General features: G+C 52.5%; 2 protein-coding genes across 3 annotated transcripts; one reads left to right on the top strand and one right to left on the bottom strand.

Annotated features, from left to right (window-relative positions):
* The first annotated feature begins 1,512 nt into the window (after positions 1-1,512).
* Positions 1,513-5,951, top strand: Cdc20 (cell division cycle 20). Its single transcript, XM_021199518.1, has 10 exons — positions 1,513-1,921; positions 2,020-2,168; positions 2,256-2,352; positions 2,475-2,603; positions 2,701-2,897; positions 3,017-3,111; positions 3,202-3,430; positions 4,020-4,145; positions 5,254-5,371; positions 5,716-5,951. The coding sequence occupies exons 1-10, from the start codon at positions 1,741-1,743 to the stop codon at positions 5,892-5,894; spliced, it is 1,500 nt and encodes a 499-aa protein (XP_021055177.1). The 5' UTR covers positions 1,513-1,740; the 3' UTR covers positions 5,895-5,951.
* Elovl1 (ELOVL fatty acid elongase 1) lies at positions 5,904-10,782 on the bottom strand. 2 transcript variants are annotated; one of them, XM_021199519.1, is made up of 8 exons: positions 10,660-10,782; positions 8,316-8,375; positions 7,964-8,154; positions 7,730-7,810; positions 7,550-7,606; positions 7,358-7,463; positions 7,138-7,274; positions 5,904-6,965 (listed from the first exon to the last, which is right to left on the bottom strand). In XM_021199519.1, exons 2-8 carry the CDS (start codon positions 8,359-8,361, stop codon positions 6,744-6,746), a joined length of 840 nt encoding a protein of 279 aa, XP_021055178.1. In that variant the 5' UTR covers positions 8,362-8,375; positions 10,660-10,782; the 3' UTR covers positions 5,904-6,743. The 2 variants fall into 2 exon arrangements, with proteins under 2 accessions (XP_021055178.1, XP_029395475.1); XM_029539615.1 differs by lacking the exon at positions 10,660-10,782 and adding an exon at positions 9,022-9,297 and having other exon boundaries at positions 6,250-6,965.

The raw sequence follows: 10,782 nt of genomic DNA, 5'->3' as shown, positions 1-10,782 counted from the left end.
TTTTTTGGTTTTTCCAAGACAGGATTTCTCTGTATAGCCCTGGATGTCCTGGAACTCACTGTAGACCAAGCTGGCCTTGAACTCTGAAATTTGCCTGCCTCTGCCTCCCAAGTCCTGGGATTAAAGGTGTTCGCCACCACTGCCCAGCTTGGGTTTTTGTTTTGTTTTTAATGTTTTTATTGTCACCAGAAGGAAGAGGTGCACTGTGGGTGTGGAGATCAAAGGGCAACTTTTTTTTTTTTTAAGTGTGTATGTGTTTTGCCTACATCTATGTCTGTGTACCTCATGTACACCTAATGCTGGCAGAGGCCAGGGAAAGCACTGGATCCCCTGAGACTACAGTAATAGATAGATGCTTGAGAACCTATATTGGGCGCTGGGAACTGAACCCTAGGTAATCTGGAAGAGCATCTAGTGATATCAGTTAAGCCATCTCTCTAACCTCCCTTCCGCTTTAAAATAATTTATTTTTATCAGGGAGGATAAAAATAAAAATAAAATAAAAATGTGCCATCTGTATGCTGGTTCCATAGAGGGCATCGATGCCCTGGAGATGGAGTTAGAGGTAATTGTGTGCTGCCTGACAAACCAAATTCTGGTCCTGTGGAAGAGCAAGAAGCTCTGAGCCATCTCTCCAGGCCCCAGACCTGGATTCTTACCAACCTTTTTTTATGACCTTGGGCTAATTTCTTGCATTGTGCCTTGGTTTTTCTATCAGCATAACCAGGTTCTTGGCCCGGTGTGGTGGCACACGCCTTAAATTCCACCGCATCTCTGAGATCCAGGGCAGTTTTCTCTACAAGGTCAATTCCAGGCCAGCCCGGACTGCATAGTGAGACCCTTGTCTGAAACAAATAAAATGGGTGTCGCTCTGGCAGGTTATGTGCAACCGAGGCAGGGAGATCTCTAGGTCTCTGAAGAATCCAAAGTCCCACGGGAGTCCGCCATAGGATGAGATGTCCCCAAGAACAGCCTAACCTAATCTTCACGACGAAAGGCTGGAATTCTGATCATTGTTTTGACCCCCCCCCCCGCTTCCTCTCACTTTGTGTTTGCTGAACCCAAAACTGGTCCGCAAACTTCCTTCATAGCAGGGTTTCTGGCGCCCTCCCCATTCAGACCGCCACCTCTCCACCCACCGTCTCTAACCAACTGGGTCCTCGAATTGAGTTTATCTCTGTGTGTGTGTGTGTGTGTGTGTGTGTGTGTGTGTGTGTAACCTAAGTACCACACACAGGCTTCGATGTGACCTTTCAAAGATTCCCAGATCTTCTAACTGCCGGGGCCAACCCAGAGAGATACCCAGCGGAGAGCAGATCCGGAGGAGTAACTGTGTAGGACGACCCACCTCCGCGCTCCGACTAAGGCTCCCAGGGGTGGGTTCAGGATTTCCTTCCAAACGCTTGGTCGTCGCACTCTCGTGAGACTTGCTCCCGGAAGACCCGGCCCTCTACAGTGTTGCCGACCAATCGGCAAGGACGACGGTTAAGACAGTTGGGTTTTGAAGGAGCCAATGAACGCCAGCAGCGGAGAGTTTAAGAACTACAGTCCGGCGTGCTCTTAGCTTGTCCCGCAAAGGACGCATTCGGCAGTTGTACTGACGCGCTGCGAGGAGCCGGGGATTTGTGTTCGGGAGAGCTGAGTACGGAGAGGTGCCGGGCTGGTGCGAGCTGTGGCAGGCGGAGCCCAGGAGCCCGGCGAGGATCGAGCTTGGTCGCCTCTCGCCCTTGTAGCGGTGCCATGGCGCAGTTCGTGTTCGAGAGCGACTTGCACTCACTGCTAAAACTGGACGCGCCCATCCCCAATGCCCCGGTTGCGCGCTGGCAGCGCAAAGCAAAAGAAGCCACAGGCCCAGCCCCCTCGCCCATGCGGGCCGCCAACAGATCACACAGCGCCGGCCGGACCCCGGGCCGAACTCCTGGTGAGTGGGTGGAGGGAGCTGGAATGGCTGAGACTCCGGCCTTCATGCTCCTTCCAGGAGCCTCGTCTAGCTGTCTGACTTCTCTCTCCCTGCCCCAGGCAAATCTAGTTCCAAGGTTCAGACCACCCCTAGCAAACCTGGAGGTGATCGCTATATCCCCCAACGCAGTGCTTCTCAAATGGAGGTGGCCAGCTTCCTCTTAAGCAAGGAAAACCAGCCGGAAGACAGGGGGACGCCCACCAAAAAGGTATGGTTTCACGGGGGTCATGAGACTTGAGGTGTCTGTCCCCTGCCTGATACCGGTCTGCCTCCCCTCATTTGCCGAGTATTTCAGGAGCATCAGAAAGCCTGGTCTCTCAACCTGAACGGTTTCGATGTGGAGGAAGCCAAGATCCTCAGGCTCAGCGGCAAACCTAAGAATGCCCCAGAAGGTAAGGAGTGACATCATGGAGGTTGGTGTCTGTCCTTCCCAAGGGGAAACGTGTGACTTGGCTTCTTTTCCACATGTGGGTGGGTGTCAGTTTCCAAGTCTAGACCCACTCTCTTGCCACAGGCTACCAGAACAGCCTGAAAGTACTCTACAGTCAGAAAGCCACGCCTGGCTCCAGCAGGAAGGCTTGCAGATACATTCCTTCTCTGCCAGACAGGATTCTTGATGCCCCCGAAATCCGGAATGACTACTGTGAGTGCACTGTTGTCGTCTTTGTTGATGGAGAAAGATGGCCTAGGAATGGACCAGTCCAACAAAGGGCCTCATGTTTTCTTCCTTCCCCTGGCAGACCTGAATCTTGTAGATTGGAGCTCTGGAAATGTATTGGCTGTGGCACTGGACAACAGTGTGTACTTATGGAATGCTGGTTCTGGTGACATCCTGCAGTTGTTGCAAATGGAGCAGCCTGGGGACTACATATCCTCGGTGGCCTGGATCAAGGAGGGCAACTACCTAGCTGTGGGCACCAGCAATGCTGAGGTCCAGGTGAGTCTGGTGCCTGTATTGTGGCTCTGTGGTCACTGGGCTCAAGGAGGAGCTTGCCCTGCTGGGAGCCTGTTGATGCCCAGCTTCCATCAGTGACCCTGTGGTCTTTTCCTCTGCAGCTATGGGATGTACAGCAGCAGAAACGACTTCGAAACATGACCAGTCACTCCGCTCGAGTAAGCTCCCTCAGTTGGAACAGCTATATCCTGTCCAGGTCAGTGTTTTTTGCCCCAGTCTATAGCAAAACCTTTCAGGTTTCTGCCTTCCGGAACTAAATGAAACTAAATCTCTTTTCTTCTCTCAGTGGTTCACGGTCTGGCCACATCCACCACCATGATGTTCGGGTAGCAGAACACCACGTGGCCACACTGAGTGGCCATAGCCAGGAAGTATGTGGGCTTCGCTGGGCCCCAGATGGACGACATCTGGCAAGTGGTGGCAATGATAACATTGTCAACGTGTGGCCTAGTAGTCCTGGAGAAAGTGGATGGGTTCCCCTGCAGACATTCACTCAACATCAAGGTGCTGTCAAGGTGAGCAAGCATTTGAGCTGAGGTCTTTACTCAGCTATAAATGAGGGACTACTAAGAGGAGAAGAGAAGGCGGGGTTGAGTTTAATTGTAACACTTAGCATTGAGAGATGGTTTTATCCACTGAGTATTCATAAAAGATGATGACTGCTGTGCCCAGAGAGCTGGGTGCCTTCCAGCATCTGTCATGATTATTGAAGCACCTCCTGTCTTAGAGTTGTTTGAAAATTGTTATCACATCTGATTGGCTAATAAAGAGCTGACCAGCCTATAGCTGAGGAGAGTTTAAGGTGGGTGGGAAGAGGGGAGAGGTCACCGTGAGGGAGTCTCCAGGAGATGATGGAGCAGGAGCAGCCCAGGCAAGACTGAGACGTCGGGTTACAGGGCAGGTGCTGGGTGGTAGGCATCAGAGTTGGATTAGAATAGATGAGAACCCTGCCCAGCCGTAGTGCAAGAAGCTCTTTAATACATATTCCAGGTTTCTGTGCCATTTCAAGGGAAAGGAGGGCATGGAAAAGCTCAGTTCTTTTACACGTAGAGCTGCTTCTGTCCTCTCTTTTGACCTGACCCAGCCTTTATCCATTCCACCCAGGCTGTTGCATGGTGTCCCTGGCAGTCCAATATCCTGGCAACAGGAGGAGGGACCAGTGACCGGCACATCCGCATTTGGAACGTCTGCTCAGGGGCCTGTCTGAGCGCCGTGGATGTGCATTCCCAGGTAGTTTGGTTGTGATGGCTACTGGTGGTGATTCATGGTTTAACCTATCTCAGGCAGAGGTGTGTTCCTCTATGTGACATTTCTGAACAGCCAATTCTACTCCAACTCTATACCTGATCATTTCTAAATTTCTGACTCAGCCCTCATTGGCATTCCCATTTCCTAGTTTGGCTTCTCTCCAACCCTAGGTCCTCAAGAATCAACCTCCTCCATAGTCCTAATTAAGCTTGTCAGTTCACCTTGACTTCCTGAGATGTACTGTGTTCCACTTGTACTGTTTTAGATAGCAAAACCTGCTTAGAAATCTGAAAAGTCACCTAATCTTTCATCCTCCTCAGGATATTTCAGTGTTAGCTTGAAATACCATTCACATTTGTCCCTTCCTCAGCACTCTCATTCATCCATTCATTCACTCATCCGTTCATTTATTGAAGCAGGGTCTTGTGAGACAGAGTCTTGCCCTGGCTGGCCTCAATCCTGCTTTTAGCATCCCAAGTGCTGAGATTACCAGCATGTACCCCCATGCCCAGGCTCCCACACATTCTCACTTCCAGTTTCTTCTATGCAATTCGAGTGGTATCTTACTGTCCTTAAACCTGTGATGACTCCCACAACCTATAGCATAAGATCCAAATACATTAGAGCCGGGCTGTGTTGGCGCAGGCCTTTAATCCCAGCACTTGGGAGGCAGAGGCAGGCGGTTTTCTGAGTTCAAGGCCAGCCTCATCTACAAAGTGAGTTCCAGGATAGCCAGAGCTACACAGAGAAACCCTGTCTCGGGAAAAAAAAAAAGGAACATTCGAGGCTCTTGCTGCTGCTGTGCCTTGCTGTAAATACTCCAGGTTTCCCTCTGCTCCCCTCACTCAGCCTTCTCTGCAGGTGTGGGCTCTGAAGGCAGATGGTTGCTTATGGGATGGCTTTGGGTAACATGGAACTTCCCTTCTGGTGGATTCATCTTCATCACCACGGATGTTTGTCTCGGGGCTTCAGTGAGGACTGTGACCATTAAGTTAAATCTGTAGCACCCGATAGGGTTTCTAATCCTAGAATGGACTTGGTTCTGAGTAACCCTGCCTGCGTGTCATGTCCGTGATGACCTTTTCCACAGGTATGCTCCATCCTCTGGTCTCCCCACTATAAGGAGCTTATCTCAGGTCACGGCTTTGCCCAGAACCAGCTGGTTATATGGAAGTATCCAACCATGGCCAAGGTGGCTGAGCTCAAAGGTAAGTGGCAATAGGAAGCCAGGCAGAAAGGCCACATAGTGTATGTTTCCATCCATATGAAACATTGAGAATAAACAGACTAACATGGCTCGCCTGGGGATTTGGCAAGGGTGGTGGAGGTATGATTGTACAAAAATGGGTAAATGCAGAGTTAACAGGCTAACGGCTTAGATTTAGAATGTTGTGGTACTGGTTATAACAATGCACAACCTAACCTGGTAAATACAGTAACACCACTGAATTATAAAAGGGTGAGTGTATGGCATTCAAATTTCATTTCAAGGTGACTATCAAAGTTAGAGGGAGGCCTGTGTATGTACTCAAATGCACTGTTCTCACCCTAGGTCACACAGCACGGGTCCTGGGTCTTACGATGAGTCCAGATGGGGGCACAGTGGCATCAGCAGCAGCTGATGAGACTCTACGGTTGTGGCGCTGCTTTGAGTTGGACCCTGCCCTCCGGCGTGAGCGGGAAAAAGCCAGTGTAGCTAAAAGTAGCCTTATCCACCAAGGCATCCGTTGAACAAACCCATTTCCTTTCTTGTTTTTATTTTTTTTCTAATAAAGTTCATATCTTCCTCGTATCTTCCTCTTATGTCCCAGCATCCTTCCTACATGCTGCCCCTACTCTGACTAGAGCTAGACTTGGCAACCCCCCTGCCTCTTTTTATATTTTTGTGGTTTGGGGGACTGAACCCAGAGCCTTCCCTACTGAGCTTCATTTTTGAGACAGGGTCCAGGCTAACCTTGAACTTGTGAGCTTCCTGCTCTGTACTCTCCCCAGTAGCTGGAATTACTGCATGCACTACTATCCCTTTTGTTTGTAAACAAGCCAGAGCTAAAGCTGTGTCCCGAACCTCATTTACACACACACAATCTCAGTGGTTTCCTGTCACTTTAATTAAGACACAAGTGAGCGCACAGCCTGACTACCAGGCCTGCTGCCTGCCCATTCTGACCTTTGGCCCGAAGCTCATGCTTCCATGTGGAGGGAGAAAGGAGCCTGAGTCCACAGTGACAGATTATTGCTGACCTCTTCAGTGTGAGGAGAAAGGCTACAAGACCCGGGTGCGTGCCGGCCAGCCCTGAGTGATCCTCTCCCGAGTTTAAGGCAGGGAGGGGGAAGTAAGTGTCCAGCCCTTTCAGCCTCCAGTTGTGGTGGCAGACAGCAGTGAGGCCACATCCCTGGAGCTGGCTGGGAGAAAGGATGGGAACAGTGGCCCCTGTAGACCAGCTGTGGGGAGGGGAGAGCCAGTCCGCCTGCTCAGTCCTGACCACAGAGCCCTGGTCATGGGTGTAGGTAGGGAGGACACTTGTGGATGTTGCCCAAGGTCCTGAGGCACTTAGGTGGGCAATGTCTAGGCCGTGCTTCTCAGTTGGCCTTGACCTTGGTGGTAGCTGGAGTTCCATTTTGCTGAACTGCACGGGGCAGCCGCTTCCCCTTGGTGTAAGAGTGATACCAGAAGTTGGAGAAGAGTATGAAGAAAATGGTGCCATACATCCAGATGAGGTGGATGATGATCGGGTACTGGTAGGTGCAGCTGGGCATGAAGTAGTATTGGCTGATGTGCAGTGAGACCAGGACAAACTGGATCTGGGATAGAAAAAGACAAGGGTCAGAAATAGGTTTGGGGGGTGGGGGTGGGAGTAGAAATAGACAAAAGCTTAGGGTGGGGAAGACAGGGATCAGAGGTGAGACTGGGTAGAAAGGAGCAGCTAAGTTAGAAAGACTGGGGGATTGGCTTTGGGCCCAACAGGCTTCTCACCAGCTGAATGGCAGTCATATGTTTCTTCCACCAAAGGTAGGGCTGGGCCACAGGGCCAAGGGCAGACAACCCATAGTAGAGGTACATGACGACGTGTACAGAGGAGTTTATCATGGCATGGAAGGAGCCCATTCCTCCTAGCATGGCAAACAAGACGTCAGGAGATGAGCCTCCCCAACCCCTGTGGCCACCCTCTCCTCCAGTGGCCTTCACTGCTCACCTGGAGCAACCTTTATCCCCCACCACCAACTCCAGGGAAGCACTGAGTGATGGAAGACATGCAGGAAGGTCACTTGCCCATCCTTTTTCCGGAGGATAAATATCACCTGGGGGAAGAAGAACGGGGCGCTTGCCTGCCTGCCCATCCTTCCCTCCTTCCCACTCCCAGGTTCTAATAGCTGTGACTACTCACTGTGTCCATCAGCTCAATGACCTTGGAAAGCATGAAGAGCCAGGCCACTCGAACCATCTGTGAGAAGTCAGATCAATCTTACTAGTTATGCAGTATCCAAAGAGCCTCTGCTACCTGGCCAACTCTCACTCTCCCTTATCTAGGTTGCTTATAATTATGGTGACCTAAGGCTCTACTTACCCGAAGTGCTTCAGGGCTATTGGAAAAGTCTATGGGGTCACAGCGCCAGGTGTAGGTACTCAGCCAACCAGACATCAGAAACTAAGAAAAAGAGTGGATTAGACTCCCTTCCCCTCCCTGCAACCCCTCCCCTTCACTGAACCTCTGCAACAGATATTGCCATGCTCTGGCCCAGGCCCTGTACCCTAACTCTTAACCTGCCACAGAAGCTACCGCCTAGGCCTTCCAGCCTACCTCATAGACAATGTAGAGCGAGAGTATCACCAGTGAGAAATTGTAGACAATCATGAAGCCTCGAAGTTGGAAGGGCTTCCGATTAGCCATGATTCGAGGCCCGAGTGATAGGACGAAGTACACATAGGTCAGAAGGATGGATGTTATTAGCAAGGGGGACCCCATCAGAGGGTAGTTTTGGATCCGGGGATCTGTGAATAGAATGTCAAAGGAGTGAGGGTCACAGGGTTTAAGAGCCTTCCCAGGTCTAGACTTGAGCCAGGTCACAAGGAGTCATAAGGAGTCCATAACCCTAGATCCTGGAATCCCAGGGAAGAAGGGAAGGAAGGCAGGGCTATAGACAGCAGCTTACCTGCAAGCTTCATCAGCTCCTGGTACGAGTTCACAACGGCCTCCATCCTGGCTAAGGATTCTAAGGAGGGATGGAGAGGAGGTATCAGGCAGGGACCACTGCACGGCCCCCTTTCACACATGTGGCCCACAGGACAAGACCAGCATCAGACATATGCTGCCTCACTGACAAAAGGATAGGGCTCTGAAGCCAGCTCAGTGGTAAAGTGTTTTCCTAGCATGCACAAGGCCCCAGGTCGGATCCTGACCATGGTGAGCAGGGGTACACTGGGAGAAAAGACAGTCTGGTTGGAGCATCGGCTGCATCCTACCTGCCCGGATGGAGCTGTCCCACCCTTCCCTGCCTCCCTCCTTCCCTCTGAGACCTGCCTTCCAGGTCCCTGGAGCCTTTCTCCTCACAACACAGTTCATCTTCCCAGTGAACTTCCTCAACCTTTCTGGCAAGCAGTCTCATCTCTCAGCTTTGAGAGACACTCTTCTCTCCAGAGAGTCTCCCCTTCAGCCACTCCTCTCATACCCCCTTCTCCCAGGTAAAGCACCTCTGGCCCTTTCCCAAGACTCTCGTCGCCCCTCTGTCCCCTGCCGGGACTCCCACCTCCATGGTCCTGCCTCTGTTCCCTCTAGTACCTTGACAAACCTAGGGTTCCACTTCTCCCGTGGTGAACACCAGTGTCCCTGGGCTTCCCCTTTGCCTCCCAGGCTCTCACCTCCAGCCTCCTGCCTTCTTCCAGTGCTTCACTTCCAGCCTCTTTCCTCCCTTCTTCTCACGGGCAAATTCTGCCTCTCTCTCTCTCTCTTCCACTCCAGGAGCCTGGCTCTTTGAGACTCCTGCCCTGGCGGCTCCACCTGTCTGACTAGATCTTGTAGCAGCCCCGCCCTCTTCCCGCCCCCGCTACATTGGGCATGGGGTGGAGGGTGGGTCCAGGCCACAGGTCAATGCCTAGAGGAGCAGGACCCACCAGAATTGAGAAAGCCAAGTGAGCCCCAGCCGCACCACCTCTGACCAGCCAGATAAGGTAAGTTTGTAAGTTCTCCAGAAACTTCTGGCCGGGATGTCTGGCCAAAGCCAGAACTGCTAAAAATCCACACCCAGCATTCTCTCCCAAACCAGCCATGAATTCTCAGTTTGTCCTACTTCAGAATGGGCATCACCCTTCCCTACCAGGGAGGGGTAAGGACGCCAGTGGTATGTGAGGAGGTGGGGACTGGGGGAGGCCTCAGGAATCTTTCCCTCCCCTGCAAGGGAGCCTCGTGGGCTAGGTCCCCTCTTCCTCAAAGTTGGAATGTCAAGGGAAAGTTTATAGGGATACAAAAACTTAGCCTAGACCCAGGAGAGCCCAGGACTTTGCCCCAGCGTGCTCCGGCAATTGCCCAACAAGCGGAGTGCTCCAGGTGCTCTCCATCAATCTCCTGCCTTGGGGCTCGAGTTCTACCATCCACATCCGCGCTCTCACACAGTAATATGTACCTTCATCACACCGCTCTCAACCACCCCCAGAGACATGCACACCGTGCCAGGAGCTAGCTTGCATACATCCACAAACAGTCCAGGCATATCTTTCTGACCACACCACCCAAACAGGCCTCCCTACTGGACTCGGACATGCCAGGCTCCTAAACTTAACACCTGTCAGGGATTGCATTAACCGCGGCACATACAGCTGACCAGGCATGGGAACACCTTCCCCCACACCTCCCTCCTGTACACAGAGCTCTTGCTGAGTGACACTCATTTCTTCCTACAGTTAGACTTTTGTTGGTGGCTTATGTTGGAGTGGGGCCTAGCACTTAGGCATGTGCTCTCACACAGTTCCTCTCTGACACATGTGAACTTGCCAGTTCCTTATCTCCCTCCACCACCTCCTCCAATTCACTCGCCCTTCACCACCACTTACACCGGGAGATACACAGTGACCCCGAGGACAGCAGGGAGTCCAGACTTCTAAGGAGGATCTCTCCCTAAGTTTGAGGGGAACCTGGGTGCGCACCACCCCCCTCCCGCGGTGGAACAGAGCCAGTTCCCTTAAGATGGATGGAAAGGAGAAAGGGCACCGGCAAGGGGCAGGAAGAGGAAAGAGAGGAGGGGGCAAAAGGGAGGAAGGCCAGGAGGTGCTGGAAAAGAACTAGGTGTGAGCAAATGGGGGTCAGGGGCCAAGGTGCCGGGGAGGGATCGTGTGGGCAGGCCCAGCCCCAGTAGCTGGGACCTCCCACTCACTCGCCCCAGGAACAGCCTCGCCCACAGCCTGGGCAGGGCAGGGCAGGGCGGGCAGGGCAGGGCAGGGCTAGCCTGGCCAGCCAGGCAGGGGGCGCTGGCACGTGGGGAGCCATGGAAGGTACACACTCACCAGTGGGAGCCAGGCGGGCAGCAGTGAAGGGTTCAAAGGGATCAGGACCGGAGAGAAGTCCCCAGGGCCGCCTGCCGGCCACTTCCTCATCTGCTGGGCCGACTTTCTGTCACCAGAGGGGGA

This window comes from Mus pahari, chromosome 6 (genome assembly GCF_900095145.1).
Source record: "Mus pahari chromosome 6, PAHARI_EIJ_v1.1, whole genome shotgun sequence".
In the NCBI taxonomy this organism is placed as follows: Eukaryota; Metazoa; Chordata; class Mammalia; order Rodentia; family Muridae; genus Mus; species Mus pahari.
Note: the sequence above shows the minus strand (reverse complement) of the source record. Positions and strands in the feature narration are given on the sequence as shown.